General features: G+C 42.6%; 1 protein-coding gene across 3 annotated transcripts in view; it reads left to right on the top strand.

Annotated features, from left to right (window-relative positions):
* The window catches only part of TUBGCP4 (tubulin gamma complex component 4), a 58911-nt gene that overhangs the window by 32334 nt on the left and 2953 nt on the right, over window positions 1–23624 (top strand). For all 3 annotated transcript variants that reach the window (XR_014293717.1, XM_082617370.1, XM_082617371.1), the window contains 7 exons: window positions 15165–15215; window positions 15624–15729; window positions 17482–17589; window positions 18026–18164; window positions 21033–21210; window positions 21751–21885; window positions 23341–23457. Coding sequence is in view for 2 of the 3 variants with exons in the window: in XM_082617370.1 (XP_082473496.1) it covers window positions 15165–15215; window positions 15624–15729; window positions 17482–17589; window positions 18026–18164; window positions 21033–21210; window positions 21751–21885; window positions 23341–23457 (834 nt within the window). In the remaining variant the exon portion in view is untranslated. The remainder of the gene's footprint in view (window positions 1–15164; window positions 15216–15623; window positions 15730–17481; window positions 17590–18025; window positions 18165–21032; window positions 21211–21750; window positions 21886–23340; window positions 23458–23624) is intronic.

Here is a 23624-nt window from a genome sequence, read left to right as displayed (position 1 = left end):
ATCCTGCTACTTTACCAAATTCATTGATTACCTCTAGTAGTTTTCTGGTAGCATCTTTAGGATTCTCGATGTATAGTATCATGTCATCTGTGAACAGTGACAGCTTTACTTCTTCTTTGCCAATTTGGATTCCTTTTATTTCCTTTTCTTCTCTGATTGCTGTGGCTAAAACTTCCAAAACTATGTTGAATAAGAGTGGTGAGAGTGGGCAACCTTGTCTTGTTCCTGATCTTAGTGGAAATGGTTTCAGTTTTTCACCATTGAGGACGATGTTGGCTGTGGGTTTGTCATATATGGCCTTTATTATGTTGAGGAAAGTGCCCTCTATGCCTACTTTCTGCAGGGTTTTTATCATAAAAGGTGTTGAATTTTGTCGAAAGCTTTCTCTGCATCTATTGAGATGATCATATGTTTTTTTTCCTTCAGTTTGTTAATATGGTGTATCACATTGATTGATTTGCATATATTGAAGAATCCTTGCATTCCTGGAATAAACCCCACTTGATCATGGTGTATGATCCTTTTAATGTGCTGTTGGATTCTGTTTGCTAGTATTTTGTTGAGGATTTTTGCATCTATGTTCATCAGGGATATTGGCCTGTAGTTTTCTTTCTTTGTGACATCCTTGTCTGGTTTTGGTATCAGGGTGATGGTGGCCTCGTAGAATGAGTTTGGGAGTGTTCCTCCCTCTGCTATATTTTGAAAGAGTTTGAGAAGGATGGGTGTTAGCTCTTCTCTAAATGTTTGATAGAATTCGCCTGTGAAGCCATCTGGTCCTGGGCTTTTGTTTGTTGGAAGATTTTTAATCACAGTGTCAATTTCAGTGCTTGTGATTGGTCTATTCATATTTTCTATTTCTTCCTGATTCAGTCTTGGCAGGTTGTGCATTTCTAAGAATTTGTCCATTTCTTCCAGGTTGTCCATTTTATTGGCATAGAGTTCCTTGTAGTAATCTCTCATGATCTTTTGTATTTCTGCAGTGTCAGTTGTTACTTCTCCTTTTTCATTTCTAATTCTATTGATTTGAGTCTTCTCCTTTTTTTTCTTGATGAGTCTGGCTAATGGTTTATCAATTTTATTTATCTTCTCAAAGAACCAGCTTTTAGTTTTATTGATCTTTGCTATCGTTTCCTTCATTTCTTTTTCATTTATTTCTGATCTGATTTTTATGATTTCTTTCCTTCTGCTAACTTTGGGGTTTTTTTGTTCTTCTTTCTCTAATTGCTTTAGGTGCAAGGTTAGGTTGTTTATTCGAGATGTTTCCTGTTCCTTAAGGTAGGATTGTATTGCTATAAACTTCCCTCTTAGAACTCCTTTTGCTGCATCCCATAGGTTTTTTTTTTTTTTTTGCTGTACGTGGGCCTCTCACTGTTGTGGCCTCTCCCGTTGCGGAGCACAGGCTCCGGACGTGCAGGCTCAGCAGCCATGGCTCACGGGCCCAGCCGCTCCATGGCATGTGGGATCTTCCCGGACCGGGGCACGAACCCACGTCCCCTGCATCGGCAGGTGGGATCTCAACCACTGTGACACCAGGGAAGCCCCATCCCATAGGTTTTAGGTTGTCATGTCTCCGTTGTCATTTGTTTCTAGGTATTTTTTTATTTCTTCTTTGATTTCTTCAGTGATCACTTCGTTATTAAGTAGTGTATTGTTTAGCCTCCATGTGTTTGTAGTTTTTACAGATTTTTTCCTGTAATTGATATCTAGTCTCGTAGTGTTGTGGTCAGGAAAGATACTTGATACGATTTCAATTTTCTTAAATTTACCAAGGCTTGATTTGTGACCCAAGATATGATCTATCCTGGAGAATGTTCCATGAGCACTTGAGAAAAATGTGTATTCTGTTGTTTTTGGATGGAATGTCCTACAAATATCAATTAAGTCCATCTTGTTTAATGTATCATTTAAAGCTTGTATTTCCTTATTTATTTTCATTTTGGATGACCTGTCCATTGGTGAAAGTGGGGTGTTGAAGTCCCCTATTATGACTGTGTTACTGTCGATTCCCCCTTTTATGGCTGTTAGTATTTGCCTTATGTATTGAGGTGCTCCTGTGTTGGGTGCATAAATATTTACAATTGTTATATCTTCTTGGATTGATCCCTTGATCATTATGTAGTGTCCTTCTTTGTCTCTTCTAATAGTCTTTATTTTAAAGTCTATTTTGTCTGAGAATTGCTACTCCAGCTTTCTTTTGGTTTCCATTTGCATGGAATATCTTTTTCCATCCCCTTACTTTCAGTCTGTATGTGTCTCTAGGTCTGAAGTGGGTCTCTTATGGACAGCGTATATATGGGTCTTGTTTTTTGTATCCATTCAGCCAATCTGTGTCTTTTGGTGGGAGCATTTAGTCCATTTACATTTAAGGTAATTATTGATATGTATGTTCCTATTCCCATTTTCTTAATTGTTTTGGGTTCGTTATTGTAGGTCTTTTCCTTCTCTTGTGTTTCTTGCCTAAAGAAGTTCCTTTAGCATTTGTTGTATAGCTGGTTTGGTGGTGCTGAACTCTCTCAGCTTTTGCTTGTCTGTAAAGGTTTTAATTTCTCCATCAAATCTGAATGAGATCCTTGCTGGGTAGAGTAATCTTGGTTGCAGGTTTTTCTCCTTCATCACTTTAAATATGTCCTGCCAGTCCCTCTGGCTTGCAGAGTTTCTGCTGAAAGATCAGCTGTTAAGCTGATGGGGATTCCCTTGTGTGTTATTTGTTGTTTTTCCCTTGCTGCTTTTAATATGTTTTCTTTGTATTTAGTTTTTGGAAGTTTGGTTAATATGTGTCTTGGCGTATTTCTCCTTGGATTTATCCTGTATGGGACTCTCTGTGCCTCCTGGACTTGATTAACTATTTCCTTTCCCATATTAGGGAATTTTTCAACTATAATCTCTTCAAGTATTTTCTCAGTCCTTTTCTTTTTCTCTTCTTCTTCTGGAACCCCTATAATTCGAATGTTGGTGCATTTAATGTTGTCCCAGAGGTCTCTGAGACTGTCCTCAGTTCTTTTCATTCTTTTTTCTTTATTCTGCTCTGCAGTAGTTATTTCCACTATTTTATCTTCCTGGTAACTTATCCGTTCTTCTGCCTCAGTTATTCTGCTATTGATCCCATCTAGAGTAGTTTTAATTTCATTTATTGTGTTGTTCATCATTGCTTGTTTCATCTTTAGTTCTTCTAGGTCCTTGTTGAATGTTTCTTGCATTTTCTTTATTTCTAAGATTTTGGATCATCTTTACTATCATTATTCTGAGTTCTTTTTCAGGTAGACTGCCTATTTCCTCTTCATTTGTTAGGTCTGGTGGGTTTTTATCTTGCTCCTTCATCTGCTGTGTGTTTTTGTGTCTTCTCATTTTGCTTATCTTACTGTGTTTGGGGTCTCCTTTTTGCAGGCTGCACGTTCGTAGTTCCCGTTGTTTTTGGTGTCTGTCCCCAGTGACTAAAGTTGGTTCAGTGGGTTGTGTAGGCTTCCTGGTGGAGGGGACTAGTGCCTGTGTTCTGGTGGATGAGGCTGGATCTTGTCTTTCTGGTGGGCAGGTCCACGTCTGGTGGTGTGTTTTGGGGTGTCTGTGGACTTATTATGATTTTAGGCCCCCTCTCTGATAATGGGTGGGGTTGTGTTCCTGTCTTGTTAGTTGTTTGGCATAGGGTGTCCAGCACTGTAGCTCTCTGGTCGTTGAGTGAAGCTGGGTGCTGGTGTTGAGATGGAGATCTCTGGGAGATTTTCGCCATTTGATATTATGTGGAGCTGGAGGTCTCTTGTGGACCAATGTCCTGAAGTTGGGTCTCCCACGTCAGAGGCACAGCACTGACTTCTGGCTGCAGCACCAAGAGCCTTTCATCCACACGACTCAGAATAAAAGGGAGAAAAAGTAGAAAGAAAGAAAGAGAGAGAGAGAGAAAGGAGGGAGGAAGGAAGGAGGGAAGGAAGGAAAGAAAGAGAGAAAGAAAAGATAAAATAAAGATAAAATAAAGTTATTAAGAGAAAAAATATTATTAAGAAAAAAAATTTTAAAGGAAAAAAGAAATGGACGGATAGAACCCTAGGACAAATGGTGGAAGCAAAGCTATACAGACAGAATCTCACACGGAAGCATACACATACACACTCACAAAAAGAGGAAAAGGGGAAAAAATAATAAATCTTGCTCTCAAAGCCCTCTCCTCGGGCCTCCCTGGTGGCGCAGTGGTTGAGAGTCCGCCTGCCGATGCAGGGGATACGGGTTCGTGCCCTGGTCCGGGAGGATCCCATATGCCGCGGAGCGGCTGGGCCTGTGAGCCATGGCCGCTGAGCCTGCGCATCCGGAGCCTGTGCTCCGCAACGGGAGAGGCCACAACAGTGAGAGGCCCGCATACCGCAAAAAAAAAAAAAAAAAAAAAAGTCCACCTCCTCAACTTGGGATGATTCATTGTCTATTCATGTATTCAACAGATGCAGGGTACATCAAGTTGATTGTGGAGCTTTAATCCGCTGTTTCTGAGGCTGCTGGGAGAGATTTCCCTTTCTCTTCTTTATTCTCACAGCTCAGCTTTGGATTTGGCCCCGCCTCTGCATGTAGGTTGCCGGAGGGCATCTGTTCTTTGCTCAGACAGGACGGGGTTAAAGGAGCAGCTGCTTCGGGAACTCTGGCTCACTCAGGCCGGGGAGCGGGGGAGGGAGGGGCACGGAGTGTGGGGCGAGCCTGCGGCGGCAGAGGCCAGTGGGATGTTGCACCAGCCTGAGGCGCATGGTGCGTTCTCCTGGGGAAGTTGTCCCTGGATCCCGGGACCCTGGCAGTGGCGGGCTGCACGGGCTCCCCGGAAGGGGGGTGTGGATAGTGACTTGTGCTCGCACACAGGCTTCTTGGTGGCGGAAGCAGCAGTCTTAGCCTCTCATGCCCATCTCTCGGGTCCGCGCTTTTAGCTGCAGCTCGCGCCCGTCTCTGGATCTCCTTTAAGCAGTGCTCTTAATCCCCTTTCCTCGCGCACCAGGAAACAAAGAGGGAAGAAAAAGTCTCTTGCCTCTTCGGCAGGTCCAGACTTTTCCCCAGACTCCCTCCCGGCTAGCCGTGGCGCACTAGCCCCCCCCTTCAGGCTGTGTTCACACCGCCAACCCCAGTCCTCTCCTTGCGCTCCAACCAAAGCCTGAGCCTCAGCTCCCAGCCCCGCCCACCCCGGCGGGTGAGCAGACAAGCCTCTCTGGCTGGTGAGTGCTGGTCGGCACCGATCCTCTGTGCGGGAATCTCTCCGCTTTGCCCTCCGCACCCCTGTGGCTGCGCTCTCCTCTGCGGTGCCGAACCTTTCCCCCTCCGCCACCCGCAGTCTCCGCCCTCGAAGGGGCTTCCTAGTGTGTGGAGACCTTTCCTCCTTCACAGCTCCCTCCCACTGGTGCAGGTCCCGTCCCTATCCTTTTGTCTCTGTTTATTCTTTTTTCTTTTGCCCTACCCAGGTACGTGGGGACTTTCTTGCCTTTTGGGAGGTCTGAGGTCTTCAGCGTTCAGTAGGTGTTCTGTAGGAGTTGTTCCACGTGTAGATGTATTTCTGGTGTATCTGTGGGGAGGAAGGTGATCTCTGCGTCTTACTCTTCCGCCATCTTCCCCTTGTCCTCTATTTTTAAAAATATTTATATATTTATTTATTTGGCTGCGCCAGGTCTTAGTTGCAGCATGCAGGATCTTTTTTTAGTTGCAGCATGCGGGCTCTTAGTTGCAGCATGCCAGATCTAGTTCCCCGACCAGGGATTGAACCCAGGCCCCCTGCATTGGGAGTGTGGAGTCTTACCCACTGGACCACCAGGGAAGTCCCGCCAAGACCAATGTTGAAGAACTTCTTCCTTACATTTTCTTCTAGGAGTTTTTCTGCTATCAGGTCTTATGTTTAAGTCTTTGATCTATTTCAGGTTAATTTTTGTGCATGGTGTGACATAGGGGTCCAATTTCATTTTTCTGTATGTGCTTATACAGTTTTCCCAGCACCATTTGTTGAAAAGAGACTATCCTTTGCCCTTGGGTGTTCTTGGCTCCCTTGTCAGATATTAATTGACTATATAAGTGGGGCTTTGAGTCTAAGTTTTCTGTTCCATTGCTCTATGTCTTTTCCTGCCAGTTCCATACTGTTTTATTTTTTTATATTGGAGTATATTTGATTTACAATGTGTCAGTTTCAGATATACAGCAGAGTGATTTAGTTATACATACATCTGTTCTTTTTCAGATTCTTCTCCCATATAGGCCATTACAGAGTACTGAGTAAAGTTCCCTGTGCTATACAGTAGGTCCTTGTTGATTATCTATTTTATATATAGTATTGTGTATATGTTAATCTCAACCTCCTAATTTATCCTTACCCCCCACCTTTCCCCTTCGGTAACCATAAGTTTGTTTTCTAAGTCTGTGAGTCTATTTCTGTTTTATAAGTAAGTTCTTTTGTATCATTTTTTTAGATGCCACATATAATTGATATCATATATTGTCTTTCTCTGTCTGACTTACTTCACTTAGTATGACAATCTCTATCTAGGTCCATCCATGTTGCTGCAAATGGCATTATTTCATTCTCTTTTTATGGCTGAGTAATATTGCATTGTATATATGGACCACATCTTCTTTAGTCATTCATCTGTAGATGGACATTTATGTTGCTTCCACATCTTGGCTACTGTAAATAACGTTGCTATGAACATTGGGGTGAATGTATCTTTTCAAAGTATGGTTTTCTTTGGATGTATGCCCAGGAGTGGGATTGCTGGATCATATGGAAGCTCTATTTTCAGTTTTTTAAGGAACCTCCATACTGTTCTCCATAGTGGCTGTACCAATTTACATTCCCACCAACAGTGTAGGAGGGTTCCCTTTTCTCCACATCCTCTCTAGCATTTATTGTTTGTAGATTTTTTGATGATGGCCATTCTGACTGGTGTGAGGTGATACCTCACTGTAGTTTTGATTTACATTCCTCTAGTAATTAGCAGTGTTGAGCATCTTTTCATGTGCCTTTTGGCCATCTGTATGTCTTCTTTGGAGAAATGTCTATTTAAATCTTCTGCCCAGTTTTTGATTGGGTTGTTTGTTTCTCTGATATTGAGCTACATGAGCTGCTTGTATATTTTGGAGATTAATCCCTTGTTGGTAGCTTCATTTCCGAATATTTTCTCCTATTCTGTGGGTTGTCTTTTCATGTTGTTTATGGTTTCCTTTGCTGTGCAAAAGCTTTTAAGTTTAACTAGCTACCTTTTTTTTTAAATTACTCTAGGAGGGGGGACCCAAAAAGATATTGCTGTGATTTATGTTGAAGAGTGTTCTGCCTGTGTTTTCCTCTAAGAGTTTTATAGTATCTGGTCTTACATTTCAGTCTTTAATGCATTTTGAGTTTATTTTTGTGTATGGTGTTAGAGAATGTTCTAATTTCATTCTTTTTTTTTTTTTTTTTGGCTGGATTGGGTCTTTGTTGCTGCGCGCAAGCTTTCTCTAGTTGCGGTGAGTGGGGGTTACTCTTCGTTGCGGTGCGCAGGCTTCTTATTGTGGTGGCTTCTCATTGTGGAGCATGGGCTCTAGGCACGCAGGCTTCAGTAGTTGTGGCACATGGACTCAGTAGTTTTGGCTCACGGGCTGTAGAGCACAAGCTCAGTAGTTGTGGCACACGGGCTTAGTTGCTCCATGGCATGTGGGATCTTCCCGGATCAGGGCTCAAACCTGTGTCCCCTTCATTGGCAGACGGATTCTTAACCACTGCGCCACCAGGGAAGTCCCGGTTTGCTAGTATTTTGTTGAGGATTTTTGCATCTATGTTCATCAGTGATATTGGCCTGTAGCTTTCTTTTTTTGTGGTATCTTTGGTTTTCGTGTCTTTGTCTCTTTTGGTATCAGGGTGATGGTGGCCTCATAGAATGAGCTTGGGAGTGTTCCTCTGCAAGTTTTTGAATTAGTTTGAGAAGGATAGGTGTTAGCTCTTCTCTAAATGTTTGATAGAATTTGCCTGTGAAGCCATCTGGTCCTGGACTTTTGTTTGTTGGAAGTTTTAAAATCATTGTTTCAATTTCAGTACTTGTGATTGGTCTCTTCATATTTTCTATTTCTTGGTTCAGTCTTGGAAGCTTGTACCTTTCTAAGAATTTATCCATTTCTTCTAGGTTGTCCATTTTATTGGCATATCGTTGCTTGTTGTAGTCTCTTGTGATCCTTTGTATTTCTGTGATGTCTGTTGTAACTTCTCCTTTTTCATTTCTAATTTTGATTTGAGCCCTCTCCCTTTTTTTTTGTTTAAAGATTTTTTTTTTGATGTGCACCTTTTTTAAAGTCTTTATTGAATTTGTTACAATATTGCTTCTGTTTTATGTTTTGGTTTTTTCGCCACGAGGCATGTGGGATCTTAGCTCCCCAGCCAGTGATTGAGTCCGCACACCTTGCATTGGGAGGCAAAGTGTTAATCACTGGACTATAGGGAAGTCCCTCCCTTTTTTTCTTGATGAATCTGGCTAAAGGTTTATCGATTTTGTTTATCTTTTCAAAGAACCAGCTTTTAGTTGCAATGTTTTCTTCGTCTCTGTTTCATTTATTTCTTCTCTGATCTTTATGATTTTTTCTGCTAACTTTGTGTTTTGTTTGTTCTTCTTTCTCTAGTTGTTTGAGATTTTTCTTGTTTCCAAAGGTAAGAGTGTATTGCTGTAAACTTCCCTCTTAGAACTGCTTTTGCAGTGTCCCTTAGACTTTGAATCATCATGTTTTCATTTTCATTTGTCTCTAGGAATTTTTCAATTTCCTCTTTGATTTCCTCAGTGATCCATTAGTTGTTTAATAGTATATTGTTTAGCCTCCATGCATTTGTGTTTTTTTCTTGTAGTTGATTTCTAATCTCATAGCGTTGTGGTTGGAAAAGATGCTTGATATGATTTCAATTTTCTTAAATTTATCAAGGGTTGCTTTGTGGCCCAGTTTGTGATCTATCCTGGAGAATGTTCTGTGCACTTGAGAAGAATGTGTATTCTGCTGCTTTCAGATGGAATGCTCTATAAATATCAATTAAGTCCATCTGGTCTAATGTGTCATTTAAAGCTTGTGTTTCCTTATTGTCTGTCTGGATGATCTGCCCATTGATGTAAGTGGGGTGTTAAGTCCCCCACTATTATTGTGTTACTATTGATTTCTCCTTTTATGACTGTTAGCATTTGTCTTATACATTGAAGTGCTCCTATGTTGGGTGCATATATATTTATAATTGTTATATCTTCTTCTTGGATTTATACCTTGATCATTATGTAGTGTCTTTCTTTGTCTCTTTATAACAGTCTTTATTTTAAAGTCTATTTTGTCTGATATGAGTATTGCTACTCCAGCTTTCTTTTGATTTTCATTTGCATGGAATATCTTTTTCCATCCCCTCACTTTCAGTCTATGTGTCCCTAGATCTGAAGTGGGTCTCTTGTAGACAGTATGTATATGGGTCTTGTTTTTGTATCCATTCATCAAGTTTCTGTCTTTTGGTTGGAGCATTTAATCCATTTACATTTAAGGTAGTTCTTGACTTGTGTGTCCTTGTTGCCATTTTGTTAATTGTTTGGGGATTGTTTTTGAAGGTCTTTCTTCTTCCCTTCCTCTTTTGTTCCCTTCTCTTGTGATTTGATGACTATCCTTAGTGTTGTGTTTGCATTCCTTTTTCCTTTTTGTGTGTATATCTATTGTAGATTTTTGGTTTGCAGTCACCGTGAGGTTTGATATAGCAGTCTATTATATATCCAAGATTGTTTTAAGTTGCTGGTCTCTTAATTTCAAATGCATTTCCAGTATCCTGCATTTGTACTCCGCTCTTCTCACGATTGCTGGCGGTTTTTTAAATAAATAAATTTATTTATTTTTGGCTGCATTGGGTCTTCATTGCTGTGCATGGGCTTTCTCTAGTTGTGGTGAGTGGGGGCTACTCTTTGTTATCGTGCACAGGCTTCTCATTGTGGTGGCTTCTCTTGTTGCAGAGCATGGGCTCTAGGCATGCGGGCTTCAGTAGTTGTGGCATGCAGGCTCAGTAGTTGTGGCTCGCGGGCTCTAGAACGCAGGCTCAGTAGTTGTGGCGCACAGGCTTAGTTGCTCCGCGGCATGTGGGATCTTCCTGGGCCTGGGCTCCAACCCGTGTCCCCTGCATTGGCAGGTGGATTCTTTTTTTTTTTTTTTTTTTTTTTTTTTTTCTTTTTGCGGTATGCGGGCCTCTCACTGCTGTGGCCTCTCCCATTGCGGAGCACAGGCTCCGGATGCGCAGGCCCAGCGGCCATGGCTCACGGGCCCAGCTGCTCCGCGGCATATGGGATCCTCCCAGACCGGGGCACGAACCCGTATCCCCTGCATCGGCAGGCGGACTCTCAACCACTGCGCCACCAGGGAGGCCCGGCAGGTGGATTCTTAACCACTGCGCCACCAGGGAAGCCTCGCTATTGCTGGTTTTGATATCATATTTGTGTATGGATGATTTCTACCTTTACTGTTTGTTTGCCTTTACTGCTGAGCTTTACCATTTGTAATTTTCTTGTTCCCAGTTGTGCGCTTTTCTTTTCCACCTAGAGAAGTTCATCTAGCATTTGTTGTAAAGTTGGTTGGTGGTGCAAAATTCTCTTAGCTTTTGCTTGTCTGTAAAGCTTTTTATTTCTCTGTTGAATCTGAACAAGAGCCTTGCTGGGTAGATTATTCTTGCTTGTAGGTTTTTCCCTTTCATCACTTTAAATGTATCATGCCACTCTCTTCTGGCCTGCAGAATTTCTGCTGAAAAATAAGCTATAACCTTATGGGGATTCCCTTGTATGTTATTTGTTGCTTTTCCCTTGTTGATTTTAATATTTTCTGTCTTTAATTTTTGTCATTTTTATTAATATGTGTCTTGGTGTGTTCCTCCTTGCGTTTATGCTGTAAGGGACTCTGCGCTTCCTGGACTTGGGTGACTGTTTCCTTTCCCATGTTCAGGAAGTTTTCAGCTATTATCTCTTCAAATAGTTTCTGAGGCCCTACTCTCTCTCTTCTTCTGGGACCCCTATAATGCAAATGATGGTGCATTTAATGTCCCAGAGGTCTCTTAAACTATCCTCATTTGTTTTCATTCTTTTTTCTTTATTCAGTTCTGTGGCAGTGATTTCCACCATTTTGTCTTCCAGCTCACTTATCTGTTCTTCTGCCTTATTTATTCTGCTATTGACTCCTTCTAGTGTATTTTTCATTTCAGTTATTGTTCATCTTTGTTTGTCTGTTCTTTAAATTTTCTAGCCCTTTGTTAAACATTTCTTGTATCTTCTCCATCTGTGCCTCCATTCTTTGTCCAAGATCATGGATCATCTTTACTATCGTTACTTCTAATTCTTTTTCAGGTAAATTGCCTATCTCCACTTCACGTAGTTGTTCTTCTGGGGTTTTATCTTGTTCCTTCGTCTGGAACATATTCCTCTGCCGCCTCATTATATCTAACTTTCTGTGTTTGCAGCCCCACAGGCTGCAGGATTATATTTCCTCTTGCTTCTGGTGTTTTCCCCCCCGGTGGATGAGGCTGGTCTAAGAGGCTTGTGTAGGCTTCCTGGTGTGAGGGACTTGTGCCTGTCCACTGGTGGGTGGAGCTGGGTCTTGTCCCTCTGGTGGGCAGGGCTGGATCAAGGGGTGGGTTTAGAGGTGGCTGTGGGCTCAGGAAGACTTTACGGCAGCCTGTCTGCTGATGGGTGGGGCTATGTTCCTGCCCTGTTGGTTGTTTGGCCTGAGGCATGCCTTCACTGTAGCTTTCAGGCTGTTGGGTGGGGTGAGATCTTGGCATCAAAATGGTGGCCTCCAGAACAGCTCCCGCCAATGAGTAGCCAGTACCTCTGCCACCAGTGTCCTTGTCCCCACAGTGAGCCACAGCTGCCCTCTGCCTCCCCAGGAGACCCTCGAAGACCAGCAGGTAGGTCTGGCCCAGGCTCTTATGAGGTCACTGCTTTTTCCCTAGGTCCTGGTACCCATGAGACCTTGTGTGCACCCACCAGGAGTGGCGTCTGTTTCTCCCAGTCCTGTGGAGTTCCTGTGATCAAGTCCCACTGGCCTTCAAAGCCAAATGCTCTGGAGGCTCCTCCTCCGATGCCAGACCCTCAGACTGTGGAGCCTGACGTGGGTCTCAGAACTCTCACTCCTGTGGGAGAACTTCTGCAATATAATTGTTTTTCAGTTTGTGGGCCACCCACCCAGTGGGTATGGGATTTGATTGTATCACAGATGCACCCCTCCTGCCGTCTCATCATGGCTTCCTCTTTGTCTTTGGAAGTAGAATATCTTTTTGGTAGGTTCCAGTACTTTCTTGTCGATGGCTGTTCAGCAGTTAGTTGTGATTTTGGTGTTTTCGTGAGAGGAGGTGAGCTCAGGCCCTTCTACTCTGCCATCTTGTCCCAAAGTCCCATACTGTTTTAATTACTTTAGCTTTGTAGTATAGTTGAAGTCAGGAAGTGTGATACCACAAGCTTTGTTATTCTTTCTCAGGATTGCTTTGGCTGTCTGGAGTCTTGTGGTTCCACACAAATTTTAGGATTGTCTTTTTTTATTTTTGTGAAGAATGCCTTTGGAATTTTGATAAGAATTTTTACACGGTTTGTGTTGAATCTATAGATAGCTTTGAATAGTATACACTTTTTAGCAATATAATTCTTCTGATCCATGAAAATGGAATGTCTTTCCATTTGTGCTGTCTTCGATTTCTTTCAACAAAGACTTGTTGTTTTTGTTGTACAGATTTTTCACTTCCTTGGTTAAATTTATTCCTAGATATTCTTTTACTCAGCATAATTGAGATTAATCCATGTTGCATGTATCGACAGTTTAGTCTCTTTTATTGATGAGTAGTATCCCATTGTTCATACCAGTGTGTTTTCTCATCATCTGTTGATAGACATTTGGATTATTCCCCCATTGTAGTTTTAATTTGCATTCCGCTAATGACTAATGATGTTGAAATTTTTTTCATACACTTGTTTGCCATCCATATATCTTTGGTGAAGTGTCTGAAACTTTTGTCCATTTTTTCTTGTTTTTGTTTTATTTTCTTACTGTTGAGAGTTTATGTATTCTGAATGTAAGTCCTTTATCAGATATGTGACTTACAAATATTTTCTTCCTGTCTATGACGTGTCTTTTCATTCTCTTAACAGTGTCTTTCAAAGAATAGAAGCTGTTAATTTTGATTAAGTCCAGTTTTATCAATTTCTTTTTTGTGTGTGGCTTATGCTTTTGGTGTTGTGTCTGAGAAATCTTTGTGTAACCCAAAGTCACAAAAAATTTTCTCCTCTGTTTTCTTTTAGAAAACTTATAGGTTTTAGTTTTACATTTAGGGTTATGATCATTTTGAGTTAATTTTTGTATGTGGTGCAAGGTATAGATCAAGTTTTAATTTTTTGCATATGGATATTCAATTGATCCAGCGTCTTGGTTCCTTTTTATGATTTATTTTTGTATATTTATATTGCTATTACACTTACCTCTTTAAGCATATTTGTAAAGAGTATTTAAAATTTTTGGTCTGTGTCAAAGATCAGATTTCCCCAGGAAACAGATTTTGTGACTGAGATTTGGCAAGAAGTGAGGGAAGCAGGATTGAGTAGAGAGGGGAAATAAACTGTGATGTGGTTGCAGCAGAAGACTTGGCCATCTTATGCAGAGCTCTGAAGCTAGAATGGCCCTTCAGAGATGTCCCAAATTGAGGTTAGAGGGCTAGGCCATTGTACCTCTGCATCTATCAGAAATTGGTTCCTCAGGAGGGAACCATGGGCAAGGTAGCTTCCTTTAGCCAGAAGCGCCCGTAACAGGCAGTACTCTGAACAGCTGGGGTATGGGAAACCTCAGTCTTACAGGGGATATCTTACTATACTAGCCACTCAGTTCTAAAACTTCTGCTTCAGATGGTATGTATTACCTAGTCTGTTTTATTTCTTTTACTCTTCTCATGTCTAATTATTTTGACCTGTGTGCTTATATTCCTCTGGGGATGTCAGCTATTTCGTCTAGTATTGTGTATTAGAGAAGGGCCAAAGGCCAGTTCCTAATCTGTATCAGTTCCAGTGAGAGAAGGCAAAGGGGATGAGCACCAGGGTGGAGATTCCAGGAATCCTGAATCAACATTGATCACTTCACCAGGCAAATCCTAGTCAGGATCCTTTGATGCTGGTAACGGCTATGTAGTTGATTTTTTGTATCTCAGTCATCAAGCTTGCCGAATTCTCTTACTAGTTCTAATAATCTATATGTCAGTTCTCTTGGACTTTCTGTGGCAGGTAGTGAGTGATATTATCTGTCAATAATAACAGTTTTGTTTCTTCCTTTTCAGTTTTTCTTTTTCTATATTGGCAAGTCTTTAGTACAATGTTAGATGACTTTAAAGGAATTTCTTCTAATGTTTCACCATCAAATAGGTTGTTTGCTGTGGGGTTCTGGTATATACCCTTTATCAGAATAAAGAAACTTCCTTCTAGTCCTTGTTTGCTTTCTTTCTAAAATCATGAACACATGTTGAGTTTTATCAGATGCTTTTTCTGCATCCATTGAGGTGATCATGTTTTTTCTTTTTTAATCTTTAATGTAGTGAATTATATTCATATGAAAACTTTCATTGAGATAAAATTCACACAACAAAGTTAAACATTTGAGCCATTTAAAAATAGGTACAATTCAGTGGGTTTTAGTATGTTCACGATGTTGTGCAACCATTATCGCTATCTAATTCCAGAATATTTCCATCTCATATATTTTTTTAACTGTTAAACTTTTATTCCTGGGATTAACCCAGTGTGGTCATGGTATATATTCTTTTTTCCAATACCTTGCTGGATTTGTACAAAACCATTCTTTATAGGAGTTTTCATTGTAATGAAACTTTGACCCTGTTTTTTTTTTTTCCCCACATCTTTACTGGAGTATAATTGCTTTACAATGCTGCATTAGTTTCTGCTGTACAACAAAGTGAATCAGCCAAATGTATACATATATCCCCATATCCGCCCCCCTTTTGAGCCTCCCTCCCACCCTCCCTATCCCACCCCTCTAGGTCGTCACAAAGCATCGAGCTGATCTCCCTGGGCTATGCAGCAGCTTCCCACTAGCCATCCATTTTACATTTCATAGTGTATATATGTCAGTGCTGCTCTCTCACTTCGTCCCAGCTTCCCCTTCCCACCCTGTGTCCTCAATTGACCCTGTTTTATTGGTTCTTTTCACAGCATCTCTGGAAGCTGATGGTGGAAGAGTCAGATTTACTGGGTCAGCTGAAGGTAATAGCTTAACTGTTCTTTTAACTCTTAAAATGATGCTGGTGGACAATGACTTTATTCTCTATCCTCTCCTGAGAGTACTGGTTGCCTGTCCCCAGACTTCCAGAGTGGCTCCTTATGTCCTCATCCAAGTGGGCAAACTCCATCTAGTGCTACAGGTTTATTACAGTACAAAGCTTCGGCTGTTTACTTTCTTCTGGCATTATTGTGCTTTCATTGAATAAATGATATCAAAGACACACCAGTCATCCTGCCATTACTGCCACGCCCCTTTAAAATGCCAAAAGCCTACGACCTTTTGTAGGTTGGGCTCAAACTGATGAAACTGGAAATTATATGCATAATTCTCTTAGGATAGTGAAAAGCTCTGCTGGACTACTGAATTGTAAATGGAAATTCTTTCTGCAGATCATTAAAGACTTTTACCTTCTGGGACGTGGAGAACTGTTTCAGGCCTTCATTGATACAGCTCAACACATGTTAAAAACACCACCCACTGCAGTAACTGAACATGGTAATTGCCCTGGGGCCCAAGAATTACCAGCTTACTGAAGTTGTAGTGTATTTCTTAGCTGCTGCCAAACGATTTAGGCCTGGTCCACATAAGAGCAGCCTAGTGAGTTACAGAGAGTGTTTCCAAGATGGAAGGTCACTCAGGTAGGCTCACACTGTTGTTACTGGGAGCAGCTTCAGCTCGTGACCCTTCCTGGAAGGGTTGGTACAGGCCTTCAAACCAGTATTTCATCTCATCATATTATAGCCATATATTTCTTAAGGGACATATTGAGATTTTTTTTTTTGGCCACGCCATGTGGCATGTGGGATCTTAGTTCCCTGGTCAGGAATCGAACCCGTGCCCCCTGCATTGGGAACGTGGAGTCTTAACCACTGGACTGCCAGGGAAGTTTCCATATTGGGACTTATTGCCACTTGTTGTATTAGAACTCTTGAGGCTGTCAGTGATGGAAAACTAACCTAGGTGGAAAAGGGGAGTGTATTTGCTATTGTATCTTTAACTCCAGTGGGATGGGGATATATCTGGTCCTGAGAACTAAAACTAGGGATTGCTAGGATTCTCTCTCTTACCTTATCTTGTCTGTGCCTCTTGTGTGCTCTTTGATGGCCTTCCAGTCCCATCTGGCCACATGGCCACCAGCAGCTCCCAGGAACATACCTCACAGAGTCTACTGGGGGAGTCAAACCTGGTCTCTCTGGTAGCAAGTTAAGGGATTCCAGGGAAAGGGTTTTGATTAGCCCAACTGGATCATATACCTATCCCTGTATCAAAGAGGTCAGATTAAGATACGCCTACTTTGGGGACTTACCTTGTGGTCCAGTGGTTTAAGACTCTGCGCTTCCACTGCAGGGGGCACGGGTTCGATCCCTGGTTGGGGAACTACGATCCCGCATGCCACAAGGTGCAGAAAAAAAAAAAAAGGAAGACATACCTACTTCAGTAAAGTGTTCACCTTTGACCAATGGGAAGGATCACCATTCCCATTCAGACTACTTGAGGAGAGCTACGTAAGGATCAGAGTCAAAAAAGAGGGGAGTGGGGCAGGAGGGGAGACAGGGTTACCGTTTTTCTAGCTCTATAAAACAACAGATGTCCACTGTGCTTACATAGGACTTACTTGGTTGCAAGAAAACCCAATTCAAATTCACTTAAGCAAAGGAAAAAAGAGAATTTATTGATTCTCATAACTGAAAAGGTCAGAGGTAAGATGGGTCTAGGCAGTTTTGCTCCAAGGCTTACATGACGCCTTCAGGACTTGGTGTCATTCCATCTTTCATCTCTGCCTTTTCTTCTGAGACAGGCCTGCTCCATATGGCAGCAAGATGGCCTGCAACCAAGTTCACATCCTACTGAGTCCGTGTTTATCTTGAAAAAAAAAAGAGCTACCCTCTTTCAGAGTCTGAATAGAGCCTCTGGATTGGCCTGGCTTGGGTCATGTTCATATCCCTCAACAAAATAGTGTAACAAGGTAGATCGTTCCTGGGTCACCTGCCTACCCTGACGGTCAGGTATTGTCCACCCCACTGGAACTACATGGATTGTTCTGGACAGGGGTGATTCTCCAAGGAAAACCAGGGCACTGTTATCAGCAAGAGGAAAAGGAATGCATGCTAATCAGGCAAAAGCAACTACTGTTTACCGTATCCTACTATTAGTGATAGGCGGGCTGCAGGAGAGGTGGAAAGCCAGAGGAGTCGGGATTTGTTACATAGCCAAGCCTTCTCTCAGCCCATGTGTTCTTTCTTGCAGATGTGAATGTGGCCTTCCAACAGTCAGCACACAAGGTGCTGCTAGATGATGACAACCTCCTCCCTCTGTTGCACTTAACAATCGAGTATCATGGAAAGGAGCATAAAGGTTTGCTGTGCTTCCTTGAGTCTTTCTGCTCCTACTGGTCATCATCTGTTCTGCTTCCATCCACTTCCACAGAAACCATATCATTTTGGACCTTAGAAATCACCTAGTCCAGTACCCTAATTTTACATAAAAGAAAAAGGAAGTCAGGAGAGGCTAAGAGATGGCCAGGCCATGGTTTTGGTTTGTTTTTGTCATGCTGCTGGAATAGTCTCTGTTTATTTATAGCCACAGTTCTTTAAGACTAAAAAAAGAATCTCTAAAAGACCTCCTAAGAGAACCCCTCATGGGAGTTTCCTTGCCTTCTACAAGTCCCCTTTGTATCCCCTTTATGCTTCTGACACTGCAGGTTCGAGTGAGCGCTCATTTCATGAATGTTCCTCACCTTGTTGAAACTCTCGTTCTAGATGAGTGAAGTCATCTTCTCTGTTCTTAACAGATGCTACTCAGGCAAGAGAAGGGCCTTCTCGGGAAACTTCTCCCCGGGAAGCCCCCGCATCCGGCTGGGCAGCCCTAGGTCTTTCCTATAAAGTGCAGTGGCCACTACACATTCTCTTCACACCTGCTGTCCTGGAAAAGTGAGTATTTCTGAGTTTCTCACAGGTAATTATTACCCATCTTACTTCCACGAGAAGAAATTATCAGGAGTAGAACTGGTTGGGAGCAAGATAGCCAGCCAACTGGTTTTTGTTTGTTTTTTGGCCATGCCACGCAGCTTGCAGGATCTTAGTTCCCTGCCCAGAGACTGAACCTGGGCCCCCTGCAGTGGAAGCACCAAGTCCCAACCACTGGACCACCAGGGAAGTCCCCCAGCTGGTTTTTAACAGTCTATAAATCAGAGGCTGCAAACTCAGATGCCTTCGGGGCCCGGACAGATAACATGAATAAGTGAAGCTGCAAATGTGAGACAGTAGGAGTAGTGGATGCTGGGATGAGTGGGCGGGTCAAACCCTTAAAACCATCAGAGCTTTGTTTAAATTGCAAAATAATGAGCAATTTACAGGCTGCCAGTTTCTGGCCTCTCTTCATCCTCTCCATTCCTGTTCGTAACCCTCTGCTTTTGGGGGGAAGAGAAGCTTAGGGTATGAGAGACTAGACATAAACTGGAAAGAGAAAGCTGGTTTAGGGAGAAGACACAGAGCCCACAGCGCACCTCAGTAAGCTGCCTGGACTCTGTCCAAAGAGCCTCTGTAGCTCCCAGTCCACTTTCCTTCTCACTTGAGATGCTCTTAACACCCTGGAAGAAATCAAGCTCAGAAGTATTTTCCTATACATTTTATTTTGAAAATTTTCAAATATAAACAAAAGTATGGACTATCACAAACACACACGGACGCATCATCCATCTTCAGTAACTAGCAACATCACGCTGTTTGTTTCATCTCCTCTTTTTTTTTTGGCCAGAGCCTTATAAAGCAAATCCCAGACATGTCATTTCACTCCACCACTGTGCAATTCAAAAAAGCCATCTTTGGGACTTCCCTGGTGGCGCAGTGGTTGAGAATCCACCTGCCAATGCAGGGGACATGGGTTCGAGCCCTGGTCCAGGAAGATCCCACATGCCTCAGAGCAACGAAGCCCGTGTGCCACAACTACTGAGCCTGCGCTCTAGAGCCCGCGAGCCACAACTACTGAGCCTGAGTGCCACAACTACTGAAGCCTGTGCACCTAGAGCCCAAGCTCTGCAACAAGAGAAGCCACCACAATGAGAAGCCCACGCACTGCAACGAAGAGTAGCCCCCGCTCACCGCAGCTAGAGAAAGCCCACGCACAGCAACGAAGACCCAACAAGAAAGACCCAATGCAGCCCAAAATAAATTTTTTTTAAAAAGGCATCTTTTTAACATAACTACAATGCTATTATCACACCCAGTAAAATTAACAATAATTCCTTATTATCTGATATCCAATCCACATGGAAATTTCCCCCATTATCTAAAAAATGTCTTATGGTTGGGTTTGTTCAAATCAGAATACAAACAAGGTGTACTATTTTCATTACATTGTTCCATTAGAAATAATTTTTAAAGGCAGATGGAATCAGGTTATCTTATGCAGGCCGGCCTAAGAATTGGTACATAAGCCCAGTTCCACCAGGAATCAGCTGCTCTTCCCATGCATCTTCTCGGTACAGGGCTCAATATCAGGCAGCTACCTAGAGCTCTGTGAGGGGAGCCCTTGATTTTTTTTTTTTTTTAATTGAAGTATAGTTGGTTTACAATGTTGTGTTAGTTTCAGGTGTACTGCAAAGTGATTCATGTAGATATATATGATTCTTTTTTTTTCAGATTCTTTTCCATTATAGGTTATTATCTTGAATATAGTTCCCTGTGCTATACAGGAGGTCCTTGTTGGTTATCTACTTTATATATAGTCGTGTGTGTCTGTTAATCCCAAACTCCTAACCTATCCCTCCCCACCCCACCCCCCACAGAGCCCTCAATTTTATCTCCTCTTCTGTGGGCTTCAGGGACAGAGAATCACAGCAACCAAAGTCCTTGGTTCCCAACACATTCTTATTTGTCCATGCAGGGCCCTCCTTCCTCCTTCATACACACACACAAATGCCACAGAACCACTTTTAGAACAAAGTCTAGAACACTGGCAGTAATGTCCATTTACCTGTGTGGTCCTTCCCAGCCCTGCCCCCTTGCCTCCCCCAACCCTAAGTGACCACTACCCTAAATTCCATGTTTTCTATCCTTTTTTTAAAATAAATTTTAATTTTTAAAATTTATTTATTTTTGTTTGTTTTATATGCATTTCATTTTTAGCTGTGTTGGGTCTTTGTTGCTGCACGCGGGCTTTCTCTAGTTGCGGCGAACTGGGGCTACTCTTCGTTGCGACACGCGGGCTTCTCATTGCAGTGGCTTCTCTTCTGGAGCACGGGCTCTAGGTGCGCACAGCCTTCAGTAGTTGTGGCTTGCGGGCTCTAGAGTGCAGGCTCAGTAGTTGCGGCGCATGGGCTTAGTTCCTCCGCAGCATGTGGTATCTTCCCGGACCAGGGCTCAAACCCGTGTCCCCTGTACTGGCAGGCGAATTCTTAACCACTGCGCCACCAGGGAAGTCCCTTCTATCCTTTTTACACAGTTTTATAACATCTATATATGTTCCCCCAAAGTATATATATCTTTTCTGTTTAGTTGTTTTAAGCATTACAAAAAAAGGTATCAGGCTATATGTAATCTTCTTAAATTTCCCTTTATTCAAAATCATATTACTAGGAGTCATTTTATGTTGTACAGCTGAAGTTCATTCATTTTAATGGCTGTGCAATATTCCATCATATAAATAAACCAGTTTATATGTTCCCATCTCTAGGCAAACTTATATCCTTCCTGCCTTTTGGGGAGAAATGGGTGGCACAGAGTCCTAGGGTTTGTCATGCAGGTGGGGCTTGTGGGTGGTGAAGTTTTTATCTTGAATAGTCTGGTGTTCCTGTCAAGGTACAATGTTGTTTTCAAGTACTTGCTGAGCGTGCGCCGGGTACAGGCTGAGCTGCAGCACTGCTGGGCCCTCCAGATGCAGCGCAAGCACCTCAAGTCCAACCAGACGGACGCAGTCAAGTGGCGCCTAAGAAATCACATGGCCTTCTTGGTGGATAATCTTCAGTACTACCTCCAGGTCTGTGTCGAGGGATGAGTAGAAGGAAGGGGTGTGAAAAAAAAGTCCAGGAGGTTGGCAGGAGTCATTGAAGAGGAATCCTGCATTTGGTGAAAAACTGTAGTTTGAGAAAATTCATGGATTGTATCACTAGGCATGTTTCTTGGGGGGCATTTTAGAGGGTAGTGGAAATAAGTGGATGAAGGAGCACGAGGAGTTAAGGTCCTTATCAGTAATGCAGTATTTAATTATTGTTGCCCCTTATTTTATAGTTTGCTGTAACTTCTGGAATCTCATAGGACTTAACCAAGTCAGTCGGCAGAGGGGATAGGGGTGTGGGGGTGAGATCTGCCAAGACATTGGAGGTCATCAGGAAGTAGGCAGATGACTTCCTACAAGGCGAGGCAACATAAGGGGGTCTTCGTTCAGCCTTAAAGGGGCTTGGATAGGAGGAAGGTGAGTGGGGGCAAAGAGTTCCTGTTTCATCCTCCCAGGCATCTGATGTTCTTGAGCACTTAGACTATGCAAGGTGCTAAAACCATTCGTCCACCTGTCTACCAGGTTGACGTGCTGGAGTCTCAGTTCTCACAGCTGCTTCATCAAATCAATTCCACTCGAGACTTTGAAAGCATCCGATTGGCTCACGACCACTTCCTGAGCAATTTGCTGGCCCAGTCCTTTATCTTGTTGAAACCTGTAAGTAGGGCTTGTTGGTTTCCTCAGACTGCTTCTAGCCTGACTGTTCCCTTAGGCACTTGCCAGGATATGGAACTATCATTTAGCAACTTTTCAATCTCTATCTTTAAACATTTTTAACAACTTATAAAGCAAAACTAAGAGGGAATACTAAAAAGGAACTTAAATGTCTTTGAATTTCTGAAATACTATATCACAGGATGTGGTGGGCAGCTACAGATGAAAGAATATATGCTTAACCCTCAGAAGAAAGGATTTAAAGAAATTTTTAAAAGCCTGACATCACAGAAAGACTAATGAAAAGCATGTAGAATTTACTTTCTTAGAAATCTTGTGGATCAGGATCGGCCAGTTTGGAAGTTGTTTTCACAGACAACTAGAGCAGTGTCTCCCTCTGTGTGTGTGTGTGTGTGTGTGTACATATGTACGTACATATATTGTGTATCTCCCTCAGGGAAGTTATTCTCAGCCTTGGACCCACGTGGGAATCATCTGGGAGCTTTAAAGTAATCTAGGACCCAGAGCACTTAAATTAGTAGAACCCAGGCACCAATCTTTGAAAGCTCACAAGCTGATTCCAGTTCAAGGATGAAAAAGCAGGAAGATGAAAATGACCCCTTATAGATTCGAATAGAACAGTTATGCTTTATCTTTGACGGGAGCTACTTGTTATTCCTCAGTTGTGCCGCACTCTTTTGTTCTGGTATTTGGGGCTGCTGTTATTTTTAAGGGAGAGTGAGTTCTGTAGATGCCACTCCAAAGGGTTCTGTGAATTGAAAACAACCAAGAACCATTGTCACAGGTAGACTGTCCTTGTACAGTATGAGTGCATCCTCGGGGAAAGCAGAATATCAGAGCAGGTGATCGTCATTAAATATTTATTGAGTGCTTACTGTATGCAAGGCACTGGGGATACAAAGAGGTATAAGTCATGGCTCTGCCCTTAAGGAGCTCACAATCTAGTTGGAGAAACAGGACTTACATACATCACAGATCAGTAACAACACAGACGGCCTGAACAAACGCCAAGTAAACAGTACAGGTAATATAGAGGAGAGGGAAGCAAGGGGTCGCTAAAGGCTGTGGTGGGGAAGGGAGCGCACTGTTAGGAGTAGGACCCAAGCTGGTATTGAGGAGAGTATCCCAGGCACAGGGAACAACACTGAAAGCAAAGCTCAAGGTGGGAGCACACTCGGTGGGTCCCAGAGACAACGACTAGTTTAATGTGGCTCGAGTGGAGTTTTCGTGCAGGGTGACTAAGAATGACAGTGTCTTTGCCTGGAAGGGAAGAGTGTTTTACACATGTTGCATTTTGAGGGGCTGGCAGGACGTGCATTGTCTCTCCTGAGGTCAGATGTAGAGAATGGGAATAGGTTGGCTCTTATTTTCCCAAATCTTTAATTTCACAGGTGTATCTTCCTTTTTCTCCTAACGTCAACTGTGTTTCCTGGCTAGGTGTTTCACTGCCTGAATGAAATCTTAGATCTCTGCCACAGCTTTTGCTCGCTGGTCAGTCAGAACCTGGGCCCACTGGATGAACGTGGGGCCGCCCAGCTGAGCATCCTGGTGAAGGTAAGTCAGCCTGGCCACTGGAAGTAAGCAGCCCTGTCCAAAGGACAGAGGTGGCTTTGTGGATGGGAAATCGTGATCTTTTCCTCTGAGTCAGTTAAAACATTTCCCCAATACATACACACAGAAATAATAAGATACAAAGATAAAAAATGTTGGTATCAGTTTTT

Source organism: Mesoplodon mirus, assembly GCF_964341445.2.
Source record: "Mesoplodon mirus genome assembly, chromosome: 4".
Lineage (NCBI taxonomy): Eukaryota > Metazoa > Chordata > Mammalia > Artiodactyla > Ziphiidae > Mesoplodon > Mesoplodon mirus.
The sequence above is the reverse complement of the archived record's forward strand: the minus strand, read 5'-3'. Positions and strand labels throughout refer to the sequence as shown.